The sequence below is a fragment of the Sitodiplosis mosellana genome, unplaced genomic scaffold (genome assembly GCF_009176505.1).
Source record: "Sitodiplosis mosellana isolate CC-2019 unplaced genomic scaffold, AAFC_SMos_1.0 Smas_scaffold_6150, whole genome shotgun sequence".
In the NCBI taxonomy this organism is placed as follows: Eukaryota; Metazoa; Arthropoda; class Insecta; order Diptera; family Cecidomyiidae; genus Sitodiplosis; species Sitodiplosis mosellana.
Genome location: NW_022601391.1, coordinates 1,943,532 through 1,969,225, shown reverse-complemented (window position 1 = coordinate 1,969,225; position 25,694 = coordinate 1,943,532). Strand labels below are relative to the sequence as shown.

General features: G+C 37.2%; 1 protein-coding gene across 1 annotated transcript in view; it reads left to right on the top strand.

Moving 5' to 3' along the window:
- The window catches only part of LOC129573885 (neuropeptide CCHamide-1 receptor-like), a 44,700-nt gene that overhangs the window by 8,894 nt on the left and 10,112 nt on the right, over positions 1 to 25,694 (top strand). Inside the window, exon 2 of the mRNA XM_055455024.1 lies at positions 24,854 to 25,535. Within this exon, the coding sequence (XP_055310999.1) occupies positions 25,183 to 25,535 (353 nt within the window). The 5' untranslated portion in view covers positions 24,854 to 25,182. The remainder of the gene's footprint in view (positions 1 to 24,853; positions 25,536 to 25,694) is intronic.

Sequence of the window (25,694 nt, the reverse complement as noted above, 5' to 3'; positions counted from 1 at the left end):
CACAAAAAAACTGAAAGCTGACCGCAGCTGAGTAGTTGATTTAAATGAGTGTCACGTTGGGGATGAAATGCGCTTGAGTGGCCAATGTAAAAATTATGCAGATGTAAAATAATTTTGAGCGCTCGAAATAATCTTCTTTAATCGATTTAAATGAACAGGGGAGGGGGTGTATGTCTACAAACGGGATTTATTCAAATCGTCCCATTAGAGCGACCTGCAAATAATTTACAAAAAAAAATTGCTCAAAGCATACACACGCACACGCAAAAGAATGGCGCAATACGTATATGTACGTTGCAAAAAATGAAACAAGCGCGGCAGATACATGGTCTGTAATTCAGGCATCGTTGCATATCATCCCAGGCAACGGATACGAAAAATGCGAATGATGATACAGAAGGTCTATGAGCAAAAATATGTGCTCAGGCTCACGCGCCTAATGTTAGGGTTGAAATTGTACGCACGTTTCATGCCAAACGATTTATGGGAAAATAATCTTTCTAACACAGGATCATGTCATAAATTTTTTTTATAATAATAATAATAAGGCCGATGAAAATAATGAAGCCATTGAAATGATTTTCTAGCTAGAACACAGTTTTTTATGGTACACGAGATAATATGGCTATATCCTCTAGGTAAATCTTTGTTGTTTCCGCTTAAAAATTGTCACTTACATCGGTTTTATGGTCATTGAATAAAAATTTATTTGGTGATTTGTATGCAGTTCTCGGATGATGTTTATGACCGGAACCGCTGAAATAATTATCAAGTGTCGTATTTTGGATGGTAAAATCAACATAACGTGAAGAATCTACAAAACCTATTCTACTACTGAGCTTGTCCCTCGCACAATTGATGATCAAGGCGGCCAAATACTTTCGTTTTAAATCATGGTGCATCCAAAATGGCATTTATTCTGAAAAAATAGTTTTTAAAACAACAAGAATTTGTGCAAATTCGAAAACATTGTATGCAGTATAAATCATGGATCAAATACCAAGAAGTAGTTATCGTATGCAATGTAGGTGTACGTGTCGAGCGTAAATAAAACAGTCAAATGAATACAAATTGTGTTGCCTTCTCCCGCTTTACAGCCATTGTAGTCCATGAGTCAAGTTTCTCATTTGTCGTTGCAAACAGCATTCATAATTCACAAATCACATCCATAATTCGAAACGCATTCCCTTCACTGTTCATGAGAAGTATTCCGTGGTGCAAGAGCGCAATTTCGTAGCACCTTCATAATGTCATGAAAAGGCAATCGTAAATTCACTCACAATGCTTTTTTCGTTTGACCGCTTATCCATTCACGTTTTTTCTGCTCATAGCGCGCTGTGTGCGCTCTCATTTGGAACCTCTGTCAAATGCTAAACTATGTGCACATCATGATTTATACACATTTCTAACTACTCTCCCTCTCTCTCTCTTTGTCGCAAATATATATTGTTCGGCAAAGATAATAATTCCATAAGACATGCGAACGATAAAAGTGTTTGTGTGTGTGGGTGTGTTTTCCATCGGCCATGGTATAAGTGTGGTAATAAAAAACGCAATCATTATCGTCGGCACAAAACAACAGCATATACATTTGGCTCCAACCACTGACAATTCATATAATGAATATTGTCATTTTATCACTGTTTGTGAAACGGGTCAATCTCTCATGGGATTTCATAAAAAGGAAGTACGCCGCTATTTAATTCACATTGTCACACACGTGGAAATGCGCCGATACAACATTTTGACACTTTGAATATTCTGCGAACGAAAAATAAATCATGTGGACTCTGGAATGAAGCCCACCTGTATAATTTTAACAACTCCAAAAATGATGGGAAAAAAAACAAAATGGTAATAAGTATCCATTAAAGGTAGTAGTAGGTGATGTTTGTGATGGGGTAAATCTATTTCACCCATGCATTTTTGCACGATATCGTCTTCGCTCGTTTAATAAAAAAAAACATATCGATGTCGTCTGCTGTAACATTATGAATATTTCGTGTTGGAATTTCGCCAAACTTCATTCTCTTTCTTTTTTTGCACAAAATCACATTCTGGCTGCTGTTTGGGGAACAGGTACATGCCTTTAAGTCAGAGTTATTCGTGTACCTTGCCATTCCATCCATCTAAGACATTCATTTTGGTGTTAGTGCAAATCTTTGTGTCTCTTCTTGTCTTACGCTCTATTTTCCTTTGTTTCTTCTATAGACACGAACGCAACGTCGTATGCAACAAAAACAAGTGAAAAAAGAACTTTGTGACTGTAGTTGTGCTGTCAAATGCGAACATACAAGTTCTTCCTATGCTTCACTTGCAAGCTTTTACCGCTTTTGACTACTTTAGCTGTCGCTTGTTCGTTTTCGTGGAAATGCCAAGCAATTCCCCCAAAAACAACCTGCGAAGTCATTAATATGAGGAGCAGATGAAAGAAGGAGCAAGCAAATGAGCAACCGACGGATACATTAGACAGTGCCTAATGGGACAATTTGCTTCATTAACCATATACACATACTTTGCTTCTGAAAATCATGCTCCGAAAACAGGGCAGTGGCCAATAAAAAATACATAATTTAATGCGATTGGATTAAAAGAATATTATCTACTTATATCAGAAACAGTTTTTAGCACTTGCTTTCTTTTAACGAGGAAAAATGGTTTTTGAAACCATATTTTTTTACTTGTACTTTTAGAAACAGTATAATCTGTAATTGGATATGTTTCTGCTCTGAAAGATGTTAATGAATTGAACGATGAAGTGTTACAAACAATGGACTGGTGAAAATAGAGATGGCCTTTGTATAATACAAGGTGAAAAAATGCGTTTAATCGATTTACTTGCATGGACAAAAAGCACACTTCACACACAAAAAAAGTGATGCATGTTGCGGTGTCGATTTAGTGATGGCAACAAGCGTTATTACATTGGTAAATGCTTGCTTTTCACTTGTCATGGAAACGTTGAGCGGATTTTCGAAATGGCATATTGAGGGTCCTTCACTTGCGAAATGACGACTCCGTCTCACTTTGTGTCAATGTGAATTTCTGTCTCGAAATTTTTTTGTCATTATTATCATTATTGTTGTTGTTGTCGTTCTTTTTTCTAATGAACACTCCATTACGATGCACAGAGATTGTCATTTTGCTGCTGAGCAGATCTGAGCTGAGCTGCATTTGCTGACTCAGGCGCCAAAATTGTCATTATTTGCAAATATCACCCTTAGTAAAATTGAGAAACATCGTAGATCGCTGCATGCGATGACAATTAGGCACTATGAATGCGTTAAAATAACGCTTCGAGCGCCTGAGTAAGCAAGTTTAGCTCAGCTCAAGACTGCTCAGCAGCGAAATTGCACTCTCTAATTCTGCACACAATGTTCTGCACTTTGACCGTTTGCATTGTGCGTCGGTTGTACATAATGACCTATCACACAACAGGCACCGTCATTTTAAGCTAAATTAACGAGTGCTCTCACTTTAAAGAGACCATCATCGCATCAAAAACGGTGAGAACGGTGCAGTGCATCACAATTGTGGAGGAATTTTATGCACTTTTAAATTGATTTGAAACTCTAGCCGATTTTCCTTGACCACAACTAGCGTGGAAATGCCATCCGCACTCTTCTCTCTCTCTCTTTCTCTCTCTCTCTCTCTCTCTCTCTCTCTCTCTCTTTTCCTTCCTCTCTTTGTATATATGTACCTATATAAACCGAATGTTGTACCATATACCACTTGACAAAGTCTTCGGCTAAAATCCAATCAGACATAAAATTGGAACTCATTAATTCGGATCCAGTTTCACTGGTGTGAACACAATGAATGGGAGTCATTTTCCGAAAATCCAAGAAATCTCTTTGATTGAATGACCGAAAGCTAATGATTGCTAATGACTACCATGCTAATGTATTCCCAAAACCCAGATGTACGATATCCGTTCGCTGGAAGCTTTTTCTCGGCGCAAAACAATTCACACATTTGACTGAATATTCATTTATTTTCATTCATTTCTTCATTTGACACACAACAAACAACAATGTCAACGTATTTGTCTTTTATTCGGTTGATCGCATTGTTTGTTTTCTTAATGAATTCACCTTTTCTTTTACTTGAATAAACCACGGCTAAGAGTTTTGTGTTTCAAAAAGAAAAAAGAAACAAGTTTTATCTAAAATAAAAACAAAGATTTTGTTTGTTTATGGCTTCAAATGATTACATCGTTTTTGGAAAGTCAACGGAATGAGTTGGGTGCTTTCGATTTGAATCGAAGCATTGAAGCTGAATTCATATTTCAGATTAAGAGTGGTTTGCTTCCAAAATGGTTCACATTGTTTTCTCTTGCGTTTGAATTTTCATTTGCTTTGATTCGATGTGATGGATGTGATGAACAATGCGACGCAAACATTCTTCAATGCAATTTTCAACGAATCAATGGCCTCGAAAAAAGGCAGAGCGAAGAGAATCTTCTTTATCTGAGATGTCTCGTCTGCATTGCTGTTGTTTATTTTAATCGAAAAGCGCGTGTACACAGCAACGTCAGTAAACAGTTTAGAATGAGCGCCAAATGTCGAGCTCAACGCAATTGTTTTTGTCTAATTGGTGCCGGCGATTTATCAAATAATTTCGAATTATGAGTGTTATGTAGAAAAAAGGGGTTCTCTACTTAATATTATCGCTCAATGTCCATTTGCATAGCATACTTGTTTGTTTTCATTTTCAATTGCGCGTGGAATTTCATCTTCTTTCCATTTTCTCCCCTTTTTTTCTCGATTTAATTTGCGATTTGAGCCATTGCCAGAAAAGGAAAGATAAAAAAGAAAGAAAGATGGAAAGGGAAAAAATCAAAACTATTAATCTTACTTTAAAGCCGATCTAAGCAGGACAAAGGAGCGGTACAAAAGGAAATCTACCCAGTCCGTTGAATGGCTGTTTGATTTATGTGCCCAATTTTCTGTTTATTGCAATAGAAAGCTTCGCTTCGAATATCCAACACAAAGTGTCACAACGTCGCAAAAGCATCAAAAGATTAAAGTACGAGAACGTCAAATAAAGGACCAGATAGAAAGAATAAGAGGAAGATGAAAAAGGAGAAGAGCAGTAAAAAAACGAGCGATGACAATCATAAAAATGGAAAAAGTATGGAATTATGATATGAGAAAATTTAATTTACAGAATTAATGGGATAATTCGAAAAATCGTGCGCCAAGGACGAGCGTGTGCTAGAAAATTTTAAAATTACTGCCGTCATCAACACGATATTTTCGATTGAATGTGACCCTTCATCGCAAGCAATACACGCTCAAAATGTTGATGAAAATGTTACGATTACAATTCGTTTTTTTTTTTTTTTTGATATAATCTCTTCAAGATTTCGCTGGTTTTGACATAATCCATTCGGTGAATCCCCACAGAACGCGATTTGCAAAGAAGCACGCGTACAAGTCGCTCGATATTCCATTTGGAATGAACAACGATTGACAAATGATTGATATCAATTTACAACGAAATAAATTGGAATACAACGTTTTTATTTGTAAACAAAGTGTCTGCCAAATATTGACACAATAAGCTATTATTTAGCTTTGGCAAAAGCCATTTGAACGGTTCACTATTGTAAAGGTGGGTGCACGACAGATCGCGAATTAGAGGCGTCATTTTATTGTGTCAATAAGAGGATTTTTCAAAACCGACGGCACACACACCTACACACAAATCTTCTGAAAGAAGTCAGTTCATTCATGAATTAAGTAGACGCTTTACGTTGCTTCATTGATTTATATCAAATTATAGCTAATTACAACGATTATCGCACTTGGTGTTTGCCTTAACAATCGAATACACACGTTTCCCGATTTACATTTCTTTGTATAATTAGCGATTGAAATCGCAAGTGTTAATTAGTTAATCGGTTACCACCAAATTGCCGCCACTAATTTCCCGCAGCCATTTTTTACGCTTTAGTTCGAATTAAAATTTGAAAAGAAAAATCCCCGGCACGTGATCAATAATTATAAAATTAATGGAATTCATTTAAATGGCAAAATTTATGGCCGTCATTTATCCTCAAGTATAAAGCACGTATGCAGTTAGAACTCGTTGGCGTATCCCATTCAATGAAGTTTTTCTGCCGTGATTCAATATCGACCGAAAAATCATACACAGGCACACTAAGAGCGAGAGACAACGATATGGTGAGAAGAGTGGGTTGTGCAAGAACAAATGCCGCAAATAATTACACATATATAGCCTTATAGATTGGTGAGGGTTTTGTGCCCTTTTGTATACTTGTTTTTATTGGCTTTTAAATGCATACGGGACAGAGCACCAATGTGCCTATGCCTGTGCCAATGCGGAAAACAGTTTGATTTTAATTTGTTTGCGCCGGCGGCAGACACTTTTTTCACTCCACATCTGCGATAGTTGAACGGTTGCTTGCCAATGTTTAAAATATCGTTCCCATTAATATGACGGCATTGTCCTGGACTTATAATCAATTACTGCTCCGTGTGTTGGACTCGTACACGCATGTTGACAGCTGTAGTATTTGTATCACCAAGTAAATGCGAATAGTGAAAAATTGTCTTTGGCCAAATTAAAACAAAAAAAAAACCATCCAAATACGACAACATTTACGCAAATCGATAAGAAAAAAACTTTCGAATAAAAGCTCACCAACCAAATTGTTGTGAAATCTCTTCATAAATGCTAAAACTCATGCAGTATTATTGCAGTAGCTAGTGGTAGACAATCACACGTGTCGTGTTGTAAATACAACATTGTATATCCTCATATGAGGGAACACATTGCAAATAAATGACAGCAATGTAAAAAAAGGTTTGCAATTGTTAGCACTACATGGAATGTAGAATACATGGAATATAGGCTATTGCATTTGTTTTTTTTCCCCAAGAAATTTTTAAGACTCTTTAGGCCTTATTTTCGGACCGAAAATTAATTCTTCTTTCTATCCAAAGTTCTAATTTGAAATAAAGCAATTACGCCTAATTACAAACATATAATAATGTCATGTTCATGTAATTCATGTTTGAGATAACTAAAAAAAAAAATTTAATATTATTTTAATTCTCAATGTGAAATAATGTACAATCCACGTTCACATTATCGTTCCCAAAACCAAAATAAAATAATTAATAATACCATAATTTATTTAATTAATATATATTAATATTTATTTATTTATCCATATAATTTATAACCAAATTTTTTAATGTTTCTCTTACATATTTAATTTTTTCAAGGTACGGCAATTTAGTGAAAGATTTGTCTAATGAACTTTTTGTCCGGGTTGAACATTATTGATTTTGATTAAAATAATTTTCATGAAATACAGAAATGTATACTTCGATTGAAACTACATTCCATGTAGTGCTTGAATGAATAATTTGATGGAAAAATCAAATTAACGTTAAAAAAAACCATTTTAAACAACGCAAAAAGAACGCAGAGAGGAGCGAAGCGGCGATCTGCGGTCTTGTTTTTTTCCTGCATTGGTAAAGCCGTAGTGTTCGCAATTGATTGACTTTGTGAACGGAAAAAATAGCGACATAAATATATCAAAGGCATTTATTCGTCTAAATTTTATTTGGGAAGTTTTTTTCTATGTATGGCTTCAATTTGAAGCAGGTGTACACTTGAACGAGGCGCATGCTAAATGTTTTTTTTTCCCACACACACACAATGCAAATTCTTCTGTAAAATTTATCTGCCAGTAAATGGCGTCGAAAAAGGTAACAGCTATGCGATTTTAAATACCTATACATTAGTCTCATACACTTTTCCAAAGTCGGATAATAATTTAACTTTGAAGGAGGATTAATTTACCGTTCATCGCCAGTCGTTGTTTTTACCGCCTTCATTTCAATTTTTCATTTCTTTTTTATGTATTTTTACGTTAGATTTCAACAAAGCTCAAGTTTCGTCTTGGCTTTGGACGGATATTTGTAAATTTTTTTACTCGGCACTCACTACAGCAATCGAATGTGGTGCGTTTCACAAGGGCCTTCGATACCATGATACGTAGATAAAAAAAAAGGAAGAGAAAGATAGAGCGAGAGAGAGTACACGAAAGTCACAAAACAATAGCCAATGCAGGAAATTGGAATCTCGATTGAGCTGGCTGTTGAAAACATTCCAATTTCAAAAAGAAAGTCAGTTCTGCCGTTCACCCAAACCGATACTGGTTTCAAGCACAAAAGATTATTTAAATTGTTTTCTAACTTCTGCCTAATCGTGCATAAAAACGATGAGAGACGGAACTCAAAATTCAACGCACCCGAAGACCAACCGAGTGGAATGTGATTGAAATGTGTACATTGATTTCAGGATATTCTTATTTTCTTTTTTATTATCTTCGTGTTTTGTCTCATTTCTTGAAGAATACTTTCGTTCGCTATTTGTTTTGTCACCCAACATGTTGGTCTTACCTGCTGTACATTCTTTTTCTTCTCTCTCTCTCTCTCTCTCTCTCTCTCTCTCGTCAAGATTCGCCGAACCGTTCGAATACACAAGCACACATACAGGAACCAGAAAAGCATTGCATCAACAATTCGGTGAAAGCCTCAATCATATTCACTGGTACATAGATACTTCAACGTTTAAATATCCAGAACACTTATCGTATTCATTTTGGTACCTTGTTTGCCTCAGATTGATGACAATCTATGTCGCTTTTCTTGTTTCATTTTGCCATCATTTGCTTCACGGGGTCAAGTGTTCATTGACAATCAATAATTTGAATCAGAGAATGAACGAAGAGAGAGAGAGACAGAGATATGGAGAGAGTGTGAGTGAACGTACCATATCATTGAGTCAATAAGTGACAAGCATGAATCCATGGTTTAAAGTAGAGGAAAAAACAGAAAATCGTTCAAAGACATTTTCGAGATGATTATCATGATTTTGCTGACCACTTTCTCATCTCGTCCTAATCACCCGCCCCCGATATGGCATTTCATTTCGGTGTACCCATTTAAAGGTCAAATGATAACATGGGGGTGCGAAAGCTCACCCAGCTTTCTCTCACATCGCTCAAACTTTTATCACACCGATCACAAGGCAAACAAAATTATTTTGTATTCTGGGATGAAATGAAGTGTCGACCATTCTATAGATTTGCCTCAAATTATACCGATGGCATCTGTTGATTGTGTTGATATTGGAGGGAATTTCGCTTTTTTCGGTAATCAAGTCATGATGTGTCCAACAATTTTCATGGTTGCTTGTGCGCCACTATTTTCATTTGAAATGGAAATTTTCAAATCGTTCACACAGCTCATACGATATTCATGCAATGCCATGCTATGAAATACATTATAGCATGAGTGGAACAACTATATTTGGTTTTTTGGTGGCAATGAATATGAATGCGAATGGCGTACACAGCTGGACCGAGCTTCATACAACTAAATGACTAATTATGGCACCAGTCATCGTATAAACTATGCACTCTCGCACTAATTCTGCGTTGAGCTTTTGTTTATGCTGTTCACTGAAGAGATCCAGAAAACTCATGGCCGAAAACCAAAAATACAACGGTATAATTATGAATGATCATATCACAATGCGATACATCCGAAAAGTGGGCAACGAAATGAATCCGATCCAATGTGCACTCGACTGGTTTTGTGTTCGCTGTGTCATTTCAAGCCAAAATAATTATTCATCAGCATAAATGTGCGTGAACAATTTAAATAATGGCGTTGTACAGCTCAAAACTTATGACGCATAATTTTTGCTTATTTTTTTCGCCACAGTGAATTCCGAAGCCGGATAAAGCTCACCACAACTGGTCATTCTTTATGCCAGTTTTCATCACCCGTTGCTCTCAAAATTCACTCTCGCCCTCTCGCTGAGTGAGAGAAAAATTAAATCGAAATAATAAGCACTGTTCTTTTTGATGAAGTTTTTTTTTGTGTATTTGAAAATGGGTTCAAGTCGTTAAATCTTTGGAATGTGGAACATTGCGCATCACATTGCATGCAAACAGTTTGAATAGGAATACTACTATTCTACTTTCGGAAATTTATTTAATGAGATGTTTAATTAGAGTAACAAGAAAATCCCAATCAAACCCTCTTCTTCCAAAAATATTGGAAATTGTAAATAAAAGTTCCCTCTTAGCAAGCTTTATTTGCTCATTCGTTCTTTTTCAGCATGATTTTCGATTAACCGAAATAAATTCTATTCGACCGACACATCATTAGTATGCGGTTTTAACTAAAATTCTAATCCGAAAATAAATTCAAATGGAGCATAAACATTCTATAAGTTTGATGCCATTTATTTGATTCACAAACAGATGCTATGCATGCGTGCGTATTTATACAGAGGCAAAAAAATGAAATAAGTTTCTCGCATTGTATACCACGAATGATGGAGTGTGTGCGAGTGAATGGAAGCTAAGCATAATCAACGCACAGAGAGGGGAAAAAAGTACAAACACAGTGAAACTGAAAGTGATTGAATTGATTAAAACAGTATGTTTGCCGATGAAATTGGAGTTTGTTTACTCTACGGCTACCGACTACAAGCCCACAGATCTCATCCAGGCACACATACCCACACACAACCGGTAAACCGACAAAACACATGACCATTGAATACCATGTAACAAAAGCCCAAACTGTGTGCAGAAACGGAAAAATACCTAGAATATATGCATCAAAACGATATTTCCAAATTATTTATCCGAATTGCGTGTTTATATTTACACGTGGAATTCATCTTGCAAACATGATAATTTGGTACACATAATTTGGACAACAACAACACAAGAAAATCGACGCAACGGAAAATCAACTGTTTTACAAAACATCCCCGGCAACAACGCATTTGAAACAATAAGATAATTTACACCGAAGTTCAATGAACACACATTTCAGGTACATGAACTTACACCGGAATATTTGAACAAGATAAAATATGAATCGGTGTATTGCAAAGCAAGTTTGGATCTAAATTGAATCAAATAATAGTAGCCGAGTTACTGAGCAAAAAACTTAAAATGTTACCATGTTTGGTATATGCACAAGAATATTTGAACAAGTTGATTTATATTATGCTAAAATATGCATAGTAAGATAGAGAGACTTATGGGAATTGAAGAGTCTCGTGTATTCAAACAAATGGAGAGCCATATGTATCCCATATCTTAGTTTGTAAATCACAATTCGAATCGCTTTATCACAAACATTAGAGTTCATGTATGAATTTCCCGAAATATTTTATGGGCATTATTTAACCGAATAGGTATAGTGTGTAAGTTGTTGGTAGCACCTCTAATCTTCTAGACATAATTGGAAATTTTCACATAGTCGATCTAACTGCCGCACAATAACATGACGTGCTAATTCGATTTGAATCACAACAAACGAAAACATCTGCGACTAGAAATTTCCCCAATTACAATTCGTAAAACTAATACATCTTCGCGGTGAAGAGCGAATAAGACTCGTTATCAAGCGTTTTCATCAATAAACGATCCGTATAGAAATTTGACATTTATTCGTGGTATCGAATATATATGTGTACGAGTAGGGAAAGTCCAATCATCACATTCATGTACAGTAAATGCTCGAAAATGATTTTGGTAACAAATGATTTCAAGTACCCGTGGACACATCGGACCATGAAACGGGTGAACATTGGACGTTGTGTGCATGACATTCGCTCACCAAACAGAATGCACTGTCAATTTTCTGGGTGTCAACTATTCGGTTCGAATGTCATCACGGTCGCATCAATCGCGTGCATTGTGGGGATATCGTAATTATGCTAGTATGTTTCACATTATTATGGTTCTTATATTGATTATATGTCTTTCTGTATTATGTGCTTAAAATGGTTACCGTGGAAATTGTGCGGCCGATAAGTGATAGTCATACGGTCAAATAAGTGGAATTCTCACTATTGTTGATTGCCTTCTTTGATTTTCCCGATATTGCTTTCCATGCGGTCATAACTTATAAATTGAACACCATTCATTGGCCAAATTCGCTGAATAAATAGGTTCAACATGGGCTTCACTTGGGTTTTGTTCACATTCAGAAATCACTTGAACAATAATAACAGCCAACAATGGCGGCATTTAGTAGATATAATATTGTTTGTAATCGCAAGAAATTGGATTAATCCACTGCTATTATTTAGTCTGAATAGGCGAATTGTTTTGGCCCACGTGATTTATAAGTGATGATTCACCACTGGCGAACAGTCGGTGTGTAACGGTGAAAAATGGTGTTGGAAATTAAGATATAGTATGCGGTAAAACAAAAGGCGTTGCGTGTTCTATCCCGCCAACTGTTTTTTTCCTCCTCTTTTTCGTCGAGACATTAGCACGATTTGATTTTGCCATCAAACAAAACGGAAATGTCAATGCGCCATTTGCAATACCGCAAATTTTCCATTTGAATATGTCCGCTCAACTGGTGTGTTCCAATCGGAGCTATTTTTTTTTTCTGTTATCAGATTGAGCAAAAGTACTTCAAACAAGAACAAACCGATAAAAACATATTAAAACAGCAGGAATGTAGAAACGACGAAACGAAAGAAACGGGCCGTATTTCCATCGCAAACGGAATGGAAATCAAATAAAAGTAAGGAGACAACCAAAAAGAAATGCACACACACACACACACACACATGAGCTATGTGTTAACCTCAGCATACTAAACATGAACATCCCATGTGAATTTCGATTTCATGATAAAATGCCAACGTAGGCAAAATCAAGTTGTCACACTGTACGAGGCATCTGTATGCTTTGATGTTGCCCGATAACCAATTGGAAGTGAGTTCCGTCAATCCGTTTAATTGGATTTGGATTGAATTAGATATGTTACATATTGAGAGACACGATAGTTGTGTGTTTTGTCGGTGCTTGAATGCTGGCATGGAATACGTATCGACACTATTTTCTGATAACAATGACTCACGCTGGTTATAACTGTTGGAATTGGAAATGAACAAAGACCGTGGTAATATAGACAAAAAACACATTGTTTCGCCGCGTCGGCCATAAAAAATGCCTCACTCTTTGGACTTTACTCAACCTATGCTTTTGACCGGCGCAAGATAGCGGTGGCGCCTAAATAAGATGTATTAGCAATTTGCGGCATTTTTAAGAACTATCAATACTTTTTGTTGTTCTCACGAATTTCGCGACAACAAGAAGTATTGATAGTTCCTAAAGTTGCCGCAGATTCTATTTAGGCGCCACCGCTATTCACTATCACGTCAAATACATTGGTTCTTATGGCAGAGAAGCACACGTTGACTTTACTGAACACATCGCCGCAGACAACGGAAACTATTCAAATCATTCTCATACACTGAGTCATTCTCTACTTTTTTTTATTTTATGCTCGACGAAACGAAAAAAAGAGAGAAATCGTCGGCAATAAACATGTGTGAGGAATGCGCAAAGGACGACAAATAAACAGCGGCACACATATAAATCCTATTTAAGCAGTTGGCATGCAGTTGATTATGTGTTTTTTGTGACATCAATATTTTTCGCAAATTTTTTTTACAACATCGTAACAACTAATTGAACATGCATGGCGCATTGTAAATGGTCGAATGAAAATATATGTTTTAAATAAATCTGAAAACATTGAACAATGTTTTTAAAAAAAGCATGAAATGGATTCTTTGCAATTTATACTTTGATGCGGTAATCTAAATGAATTCAATGAAATGTTTGATCTATTCAACTCGTGCCCTAACGCACAGCCTTTTGTGATAAATAAATTCATCTGCAAATCTATTTGAAATTTTGCTTTAAAGGCGGTCGTTGCCATGTTCGCCATATCTTTATGGTATTAAATTACCTGTTCAGGCTGACGATAATTTGTTGACTCAAGCCATTCAAAACAAGTGAGCGCAAAGTTTGCCGAATTATTCGCATGGATAAGTAAACCAGGCGAAAAGCTCGAGAAAAAAACCTGTTGCTTCGAAAAGAAAAGCTATTGCAAAGACCATTTTTATTTCAAAAAGAAACTGGCGTCTATCTTTGTTTGTTCTTTCTCTAATGGAACGTGCGTTCGAGCCTTTGTGCTTGGAACCACTTTGTTCTTATCTCTCTATTTGCCTCTCTTCCTCGGCCTCTCGGCGTGCGGCTTTTAATCCGTATTGATTACGTTCACATCGATCATTTGAAAAATGCTTGAACGTGGCTAGACGGAGTGCGACAACGTTATTGTTGTTTGCACTAGAGAATTTTCACATTTTTTTCCTTTTTATTTCAGTTTGAAGTGTTCAAGTCGTTCTTTACAATTAGCCCTGCATTATTCAGGATAAATTGTATTATTTCCAGCTATGTTGCCGTCCATTATGAACGTGGTAAATAAATCAGTTTCGCTTTATAACATTATCCGGCTAGTTTTTCTCTTCCTCTCGCAGGCAAACGAACGATGTAAACTTGTTGGGCAGACAAAGAAAATGTAAATTTCAAGCGTTACTAATCGATTGCGACTTTGATACACTCGGTTGTCGCTGGGTTCATCGTATATGTCTTTCTAGAACACATAAAAACACGCTCATTTTTCACACAAACTTCGATTTCGTCTTATCGTGTGTCTCATTGATGATGCAAAGCAACCGAATGAGACAAGATTACTGTTTGAGACAGGCGACGTCAAGTGTGTTTTTGCTCTTGAGCATTTCGCCTCAGGAGCGTCGTAGTACTGGAGTGTTAAGTTGTTATTGAGCTTATATAAATTAACCAAATCAAATGCAAAACACACAGCAAGCGACTTTGGCTCCGGTTTCTCTGTCTCCGTTAGAAGTTTTTCAGCCCAGTGAAACCTATAGCGCTATTTATAAATGGAAATTAGTTGAAAATTAGCGAAGATGCAAGGGCCTATTGTTAAGTGAAAAGTAAAAAGGGAAAGAAGGAAAAGGAGAGGAAGCAGACTGACAAAGCAGTCAGAGATGGCAAAAACGCATTGCGACATACTAACTACGAACAGGCAAATGCATAAACCCAACTGATTATAACATATAAATAACAATCCGACAAGCTTTGCCCAATGTTTTTTTTTATATTTTCTCATTTGTATTTTTGCTCGCGTCTTTCCTTTTTCGGTTGTTGAATTTAAAAGAAAAACACCGAAATATAACTTCGTTTGTTCATTGTTCTTTTCGACATGGGTGAGGTTTTTTGTCTTCTCCTTCGCTGCGACTCGAACACAATACAAAGCGATTGAAGTGGTGAGTTGGGAATGGGCCAACAACTACGTGCTTTCAATGGCAATCGAATTGAAATCAATGCCATCAACATCCAATGAATTTCATTTAGGCAGTCAAATGTTAGCCAATAACAACAACAAACGAATTTTAAATTCATCGATGCTTCTAGTCAACTGCATTGAAAGGCTAGGGGGTTGTTTCACAGAAGACTTACACGTTTGTATAAATTGTAAAGCGGTAAAAAACGGGTTTAGACTGTCGGTTTTTATTTCAATGTTGTTGTGATTTGACACTATTCGTTATATGTAACAACACATCAACACACCAACACATTGACTCAATTGTAGAAGTCATTTCGTCATGCGTCATTTACAATATCACCTCGTCCTTGTGTGTGGTGAAAAGTGGAGTATATTTACTTTTTGCATTTCATATTTGTTCCATATAATTTAAGTTAATTTTAAGGAAAAAAAAATGTGATGAATTCTTCTTCCGATTTTAAAAATTACGCAAATACAGAATATAACGGTATCCAACACATATGTGAACATATGTGAACATATGTGAACATATGTGGAAAAAAATTGAAATATACGTAATAAGAAAACATGTTTGCCGTTACTCCACCGCACAGAGAAGTGGTGAAAGTTTCATCGACGCATGACGAAATGACTTGACAAATGGCTGTCATTGTATATGTGTGCTGTTTAAGACGTTTGAGTGACAGTCTAACAGTGACGATGAAAATGAAACAATTTCTTCGTAAAAGTGGCTGATAAGTTTACAATTCGTTGCGAAACATTGTTCAGAACACATTTTGAAGTAACTCAAACGTTGAGTGGATAAATGACGATGAGGATAGCAATGTGCTTGTTCCCTCTAATTTCCACTCCCAATGTGCTGCTGATTTCATTACCGGCCTGATGGGCCTGGGCCTCCAGCAAATAAATTCAATAAGAAATCGGAACCTCAAACTGTTGGACCTATTTTTTACTAACGACCATGCCAACACAACAGTGAGCGATGCTACTAAACTGTCATTGACGGATAAAATCGACATTCACCACCCTCCTTTGTTGATTGAATTTGAATGGCATCCGATTAAAAATGGTTCGGAAAACCAGATGGGCTGATTTTCAGCGCATGAACGAATATTTTGCTGCCGTCAATTTCGATGACTTATTCGCAAACAAATCACTTGCGGAGAAGGTGTCATCCCTTCATGACGTGTTAGCGGAAGCTATTCAGTGTACGGTTCCAACGTATGTCCGCAAGAACAACCAAAAATGCCCATGGAAAAACAAAGAACTTCGGCATCTCAAGAATTTAAGGAAAAAAGCCTGGATTACTGGAAGCTGACCAATGACAAGCAGCCATTCGAAGAATTGCACGAGGAATTCAGTGCAAAAAATACCGAGCTTTACAATCAATATGTCGACAAAATGAAATCAAACTTGAAAAGTGATCCATCTTCGTTTTGGCAATATGTTAACTCTAAAAAGAGCACTGATAACATACCGAAAACCATGCGATTCGGCGACTCCAAGACATCCAGCGAATCGGAGCAAGCAAATTTATTTGCGGACTTCTTCGGGAGCAATTACTCCACATCTACGACACCAAATAACAAACCGTCACCTCAGTCTGAGAACACCTCTTGTTTCCAGCTTGACCTGGATTTTGTCATGACTGAAATGACGAAGGTCAATGCCAAGAAAGGTGTTGGACCTGACGGTATTCATCCTCTGATTTTGAAGGAGTGTGCTCCAACGCTTGCTAGTCCGTTGACTAAGATCTTCAATGAGTCGCTTTCATCTGGCATTTTTCCCGACGAATGGAAACGATCGAGTATATCACCCATATTCAAAAAGGGCGCCAGATCGGACATTGAAAACTACAGGTGCATAGCAAAACTACCAACAATCGCTAAATTCTTCGAGCACCTCGTCAACGTAAAATTGCTTGAAACTGTTCGTGATCGCATCTCGCCTAACCAACATGGCTTTATGAAAGGACGATCTACAGCATCAAACCTTACCGAGTTTGTGTACTACGCCCAGAGTGGCTTAAACAATGGAGCTCAAGTTGATGTCCTGTACACGGACTTTACGAAAGCCTTTGATCGAGTTGATCACAGCATATTGATCCAGAAGTTGGAAACATTCAATCTACCTCAAAACATGCTGGCATGGCTTAAGTCATACCTGGAAAATCGTACCCAATTTGTCAAACATGGAGCAAGTGAGTCGGTCGACTTTACAGCGTCGTCGGGTGTCCCACAGGGGAGCCACCTTGGCCCAACACTGTTCCTGCTGTTTATCAACGACATCGTGGATCAAATGCCCCCAGACATCATGATATTACTGTTTGCTGATGATATCAAAATAGCCAAAATCATCAAGTCTCAGCAAGATTCGGAGATGCTACAGCAAGCCATCGACAAACTTAAACATTGGTGTGACGTGAATCTGCTGCACCTTAACCTCAAAAAAATGTGCAGTGCTATCTATCTACAAGAAACGTCAGCATTTGGAAACAAGCTACACCTATGGCGACCACACCTTCGACAAAGTGACTGAACACAAGGACTTGGGTGTTCTAATTGACAGAAAACTATCATTTGCCAAACACATTGACATGGTCACTTCGAAGGCAACGGCTGCACTTGGCTTTGTCAAGCGCTTTTGCCATGACATCACTGACGTTATCACACTAAAGTCGCTGTATTTTGCATTGGTTCAGTCTCACCTCGATTACTGCGCCATGGTATGGCTTCCATTCCACAAAATCCACAGTGACAAAATCGAATCCGTGCAACGCCAATTCACTATGTACGCTCGTCGAGAATACCCATCCGTGCAAAACCAATACTCAATCACACCGTACGAGCAACGATTGTCAGACTTGAACATGATTAGTCTTCGCCGTCGACGTGTCAACGCGTCATTGAGTTTTTTCTACGACATCATCAACGGTAACGCTAACTGTCCAACGGTTAGTGACAAAGTCTCATTTAATGATGGGCGTTCATTGAGACACAGCGAGCAATTCAGGGTCAATGACAGGCACATGAAGCTGGTGTGCGAAGCTCCAATTCCTCAAATGTGCAAAATGGCGAACATGGTGCCGGAACTGTTCACAGCAGCGACCTCAAAGAAGAATTTTGCATCATCGGTTCGCAAAATGACGGACACCACTTTTGGATCGCTTTGCAAACTCAAATGACTACCTGGCCGCCTAGTCAATTATTCATCCAGGTAACCTCATTTTTTGTATGTGTTCTCTACGAGAACACCTTGATACTGCCCACATTAATGATGAAATTTCGATTTTCATGTTGCCGTTTAACCTGATCCATGATCCCAAGCGGACGAATTCCCAAGGACAAAGCATACTGCCCGGGTGCCATTTGGTTGCTTCCGATTGCAACAAACATGAGCGGGGCTGTCCCAGGTTCCAACCACCCACGTGGAAGTCAACTCATCTCACACGGACCACACAGCAAAATCAATAATTAAAGACTGACGAATTTTTTCCATACATTCTTTTAGTGTATTGAAAGGATGATACTTATCTGTGATGTTTACACTTATTTATTGTAAATTTTTATTTTTTTGATTTTGTGCTTTGTTGTAGCCATCCACGAGTTGGCGAGTTAATATTCTTATCTTTGAAGTCAATTTTGAATTATTTACCATACGTTTCAAATCATGGTCCATGTCAACTCAATGCACTCTGCAATCAACATGGATCTGCCTTAACCGACGTAAAACTTCTCATCAATTTATCTGTCTGATAAATTAAGTGACGACTTTTGCAGTCTCAAAGTCTTAAATTTAACGCGTAACAATTAACGCTTCACATAGCCTTTGTCCCTTCGGAAACGTTTACCAAAGGTTATCCTGGACCGTTTACTATAGACTAATATCAAGCATTTCCATCTTGGTTGTATGACTGTTTTAGTTTTCATGTTCCTACTATTGTGAATATCGCATGATGTACGAAAAGAGCCAGGTTTTTAACGAGGCGAGAACTGATAGTTGTCGAAACCTATTGCTACTAATTGTTTATTATTTTAAATATGTCACAGTCTTGCACTCTTTTCCGGCCAAACCTCAATCAAAACCCACATTATATTCAGCCAGAGCTTGGCGGTGTTTAATAAAATATAAAAAAATATAATTGAAATAGGAAGTACCTTTTATTTCATAAAATATTCTTTTATAAGGTCATTTCTGCTCGCATCCAGCTCAGAAGAAATCTTCGCCTCTGGTGTGAGCATGAATGGGCAGAAATCATTGTGGGGTAAATAACGAATAACAGTACACTTCTGTGCAACATCCCCTGGCTATTGTTTTAAAACTTCAAGTGGCGTACTTAAAATTCTCTGCGGCGATCATTGGCATTTATTGTTCCGAGAAAAAGTTTCGGCCCACAGACTAAATCAGAAGACATTCAATTGATGTGTTTACAACAGAACTTTTCTCTTATTCGAATTCCGACAGAAAAACAAAACAAAAAACACTGAGAATTTTGAAGAGACTTCTGTTCAATCCTAACGGGTATTTATGAAACTGTCTATCAAATCATTATTCGATTTCCACATTGTTTGCCATTCCAACCGCACGCTCAATAATATTGATCTCTGTCGCAACGCTGTTCCGTTATTCGCTCAGTTGGATATTTGAGGCTTTGGCACCAAGCTGAAAAGCGAATTTTCCCCTCACTGTACAGCGTATTTTTTGTGTGTGTATGCGGATGATGTGCTGGCATTGAATTGCATCGTATTAACGCGACCACAGAAGCGGCTTTAGAATTTATCATCGGTTGGAAGATTGTCACATACGTCAATCTTTGAAGTGATGAAGAAAAATTGGCAAAGATTCCCCCACATTGACAATGACATAAATGAAGGGTACTTAGTACACAACATCGAGAGATTATCAAAGAGCGTTAAATACAGAGTCGCAGCAAAACGGCAAAAAGAAAGAGCTCCAAATTATCCAACACATTTCGATGGTGCAGGATTGAGTTATGGTGTGATTTTTTATGCGTTGTTGAACTATAGTGGTTATTGTTGTTCTAGCAGACGGCACAGCCCAATAAAAACGATGACGCTACAAAACTAACCGTTCTTTGGCATGTTGTTTTCAGTCGTAGCCAAAAGTGAGTTGGATAAATGAACTTCCTGTCGCTTTTTTTCGGTACGCGCATTCGCTCCCGTGCTTCGCAATTGGAAGTTCTTTTGTGGTTGTGCAAATTGCGTGTACATGGTGTCAGCATGAGTCCAAAACAGTAGACATGTTCACATATATTTGGAAATGGCATGTGTTTTTATCATCGTCAATCTCAACGGAAAATGACGACACTTTTCTTCAGAAAAAAGCGAAGAGCAAAATCAAACCAAAACAACCGACACAATAATAAAGCGAAATCATATTCGATTCATGCATAAATCTTCAAAATTCTGCGGGTGAGTGCAGAAAAAAAGTGATTTCGTTTGAAACTAAATCGGTGATTTACCATGTCGCTGAGTTTTCTCATAGCTGTGATGTGAATACACATTGCACGCTGCTGAACTAAAAAACATAGAATTTAAATTACTGCTGCTTTCACGTTGAATTTCGATCATTTAGACAGAAGACGTTGTTAAAAGTAATTGAAGGAAATTGCTTGTAATTGCATTTCCAACGCACAAATTCAATCATTTCCAAACGTAGAATGCAAACATGACGGGCGCGTCTTTTCGCTCTCTCCGCCCAACTAGCTCGCTTCGCGACATGAACTCTGCGTATTGATTTATCATCGAATTTCAGTCTAAACTAAATTTTCTAGCACTACATCAAATGTAGAGTAATATCCAAGAAAATAGACAAGTGCTGTTTTTTGCTCAGGATAAATTTTCGAAATTTTCCAAATTGGGCCGAAATGAGTCTCGGTCATTTGCCACCATTTATCCGGATCAGTAGCCCCCAAAGGGAGGTTAAATTGGATCTATTTTTCGAAAATTTGGAAAATGTATCCTCGGATAAATCTTCCACATAAGAGAGCCAATTTATCCTACATATGGGGGCTATCGATCCGGATAAATGGTGGTAAATGGCCTAATTTGGTGCGGTATAGCGAGCCATAACGACCAAAAATCTTTTCGGCACAATTTGAAAAATTTCAAAAATTTATTCTGAGCAAAAAACAGCACTTGTCTTGGATTTAAGAGTCATTTCAAGAGTGTATCATGGTTAATGAAAAGCAGCAAAGTATTACTGATAGCTCCACGGTCAATAAATGTTCAAAGGGATTAGTTTAGCCCCGAACGGTTATTCCGAGTCATAATAAGCCCAAGACATAATAAATTGAAATAAAACTTATCATCTCCCAATCTAATTTTCGCTATTCTTGGCCTAGAAATGATATCATTATCATCCTAAATGGTTTGAATAATACTAAAACATCGATTTGGTTCCACTTCATGCAACTAAAAGTTGGATCAAATGTATATCCATCGAGAAAAAAAGTCAAAAATACTAAAATTGAGTTATATCTGGTTTACTATTCATTTGTTGATCTAACACAGATACTAGTGGTCATTAGTACGAGCGATAACATTATATGTCACCACCAAAATCTCTATCGCACATTGAAAATCAACAAGGTGTTTAGAAAATATTCATTGGCTGGAAAAAGAAACAAACAAATCGAATAACTCTACACTTCATGTAGTGCTGAAAAGATGTAAAAACCGTTATTTGAAAAATAAGAGGCGTGCACTTTCAAATGTATCAAATAAATATATATTTACAACGGCTCGCGAAAAGCAGATATTTAGTGTGTTTCCTTTTATGTGGGAATTGTTGAAGAAAAAGATATAAAACCCTCAGAGTCGTCCATTTGCTCTGGATCTTCCTTCTTGACAGCACTCAAATTATTCATTTGTTGGCAAACAGACATTAGGGTTCTCTAATGAAATTCAAGTGTATTTTGTAAGATTTTAATTGAAAATTTAACGTATTTTACTAGTCTTATTTGTGCAATCAACTTGTTTATTTAGAGATATTGGTGCGAATACGTACAGGAAATAATAAATAACCATTATTATTTACCACAAAGATTTTCTGGTGATGACGAATCGATACCATTTTATCTTGATTTTGCAAATAAATTGCGATTTATTTTGTGACTGTGCCTTCACTTTGTCGATGAATAGTGAATGGCTGATTGATGGTTTTTTTCCCCTTTTCCGTTGAAATTCACCAAAATATCATTTTCGAACATAAATTTTGGGGCCCCAACGGTGGTGTTTGGTGCATTCAAAAGTCATTTCACTCACTTTGAGCCCGCAACTTTTCCGATTTATTTAAGACATGGGGCACCTTTTATACAGGATGGTGTTGAATGTTAATCGCGATAAATCATTTGAAATGGGCTTAGTTTTTGCACTTTTTCACTTTTTACTTCGAACGCTTGCTGACGGGAGAGCAACAGCGACTGAACGAAAAGGAGGGAAAAAGTCATTTTGGCAACAGTTCCAAGAGCCACATCAAATTATCGCCAAGTATTTCCGCAGACGATAAAATTTTGGACATTATAAAAGGAAAATTGAATTGGATTTCAAATTTAAAAAAAAAACCGACGACAGCGACAACAACAACGTTAAATGTGTTTTCTCCTTGTCACATACTTGAAATGTAATTTCCATTTTCAGAAAAAAATAACCAAGTGCTAAATTACCTTTGTTTTGTTAAACACGATTTACATCAATGGTTCTGCACCAATGTTTGCTATCGCCAAGCATTTTCTCAGAAAAGGTGGCTTTTGTCGACGTGTTTGTTCGTAAATCAAATTCGGTTAGACGCTTCCGCATTTAGCTATTTATTTCGCGGCAGTTCCTATTGAGAGCGATATGCCAACACGTCAATAAATTCAGAAAGTCGTTTGCTTCCATTTGTTCGAAAATTATGATTTGCTCCTGATTTAATTCACTATGTTCACCGTTCACATTTTTTGCCAGCAGTGCCACGGGCCAAACATGCACTTTTGTGTGTGTGTGTGTGTGTACAAAATCAAATGAAAAACATTTACATCATACTGAGCCAATTGCGGATTGTTCAACATTTTTGATTATTTATGCATATGAGTCAGCTCAGCTCCGACCACGAACATTTTCAGACCAATTTAAAACTCTAAAATTCCGAGTACATCAATTTTTGCATTTTTTTGACGACCATGACCATGGGCTTGATTCACAGTGATAATTTATATTAATTTGTTTTTTCTCCGTTTAATCCTTTTTTTCCTCGGATAATTTTGGTTGGCTACTCTAATTTTGTTTACGGTGCACGGAGACATAAATCAGAATGGATTCCGAGAGCTTTTGAAATGATTGAGTTTGTTCTCGCATCAACTGCATGAGTTTGTAAAGAGAAAAAAAATGTGAAATCGTTGAAAAAAAAACAAAAACACCCCAACCGAGCTGTGATGATTCCAATGGAATTTTACCACAAGCGATTTACATGATAAAAAAAAGTCGGACATTTTTTTCCCAGTGTGTACTCGCAATACGAACTTTTAATGAACTCTTGCGGTTTGCAAAGGAGCTGAATAAAAAGGCAATGGGTATTTAAAGCGAAGCAGGGGGAAAAAATTGTCGATGGAAAAAGTGGTGTGCGCACATGTGAATTGTTAATGATTTTTAAAGCAAGCAAACGAAGCGATTCGGTTACGCTACTTGAGCATCTTGTGCGATGAAAAATTGTGGTTGGTATTTGTGGCCATAACAATTGTCCTGGCATTGGGTAGTGTGCGTTTGTGTGTTTGGACGTTCATTCAGCAGCCAAAAAAAAAATTATTATTATGATTGTGTTGACAAGCGGAGACGATGCTTTTGACACAAAGGGAACCTGTGCCATCTACCTATACGAACCAATGGTAATTCTTATGGAAATATAAGCATTGACAAAAAAAATTTCTCCAATATATTTACATTGTGTGGTGGTGTTGTGTTGTTTTTAATATTATTTTCTAGTGCTTGTGCGAGATTTTTTTTAACTGTCACTGATTTGATGAATTCTGAAATGGACAAAAACAGTTCAGCCGAGAAAAATGGTAATGATTGCTTCCGTCCCATTACAATCAAAAGCTTAATCGATGACAGGCTCTTATTGTGTTAGCATCAACGTTGCGGTAACGCTGTCTGTACAATAGAAAAATGAATCTTGACACTTTATGATGTGCACCGGAATAGAGAGTGGAATAAGAGCGACCGAAGAAATCGTATGGGAGTTGAAATTAGAATACACTAGACGGAAGTTGAGCGTTCAATTTGTTGTTGTTGCTCAAAATTTTTTATGAAAGTGGTGAATAAATGACAAACTAATCATGAATGTTCGAAATTTAAAAGGAATATGACATCAAGTAGTGTCATAAGGGCCATGCAAAAATCGTATAAATCTATTCATCAGTCGATTCAAAAAGGTCATCTTGAATCGATTCCACAAACTTACTAACATAAATTTTTCAAAACGAATCAAATTCTCATTTTTCTTTTATTGTTGCAGTTGTTGACCTTGTAGTAGAGAGTTCGATATTGTAAAGAAAATAACTAAATTTCTTTTCGCTTTTCTTTTCTTCTTCATTTTTGTTAAAACAGGTGTTTTTTGTATGCTGCCAAGCGAATAGTTTGGACGAAAGTTCTAGTTTGCTGATTCACTGCATGAAATGAAAGACGAGTAAATTTCAAGTTCTCATTTTGTGATGAAAGTTTAAGTAAATATCAGCGAGAATCTTCAGTGTAGAAACAAAGAAAACAAAAGTTTGCTCTCAACGGACTGAGAGCGAAATCTGCACGAGAGAGAGAGAGAGCAACCCAACATTTGGCAACATTCGATAGGAGAAAGTTGATTGTTTTCGGTGTTTGCGTGTGCATGTGTGCGTTTGATTCTGCTCTTTGTTCAAGCGAGCGCTATCAGTACAATAGAGATGGCGAACCACAGTCACCACCAAATGATGATGATGATGCATTCGACCACAAATGAATGGGCAGAGATGCGGTCGGTCATCACACAATCACAGCAATCACTGATAGAGCTGGCCACCAATTCCATCAACACCGTCCCCGATTCATGGTCAATGGAATTTAATGATACGAATGCTACGGTCGCCACGACAACAATCAACACAGAGGAAGTATCGTACAAAGGTTATGTTTATCGACCCGAAACATATATCGTGCCCATTATATTTGGCATCATTTTTCTGGCCGGTTTAATGGGAAACGGGATGCTGATCGCCGTCTTCGTCAAACACCGTGCGATGCGTAATGTTCCCAACACGTAAGTTGTCGTGCATATATATATATATATATATAGTCACGCAATTGTACATAATAATGTACAAAAAGTATTACCAATTTCTATAAGCATTTCCTTGAATTGATTTTGGTTGTAGAGTTCCGCAAATTGGACGCGTGCTAAATCACCCACGAAATTATT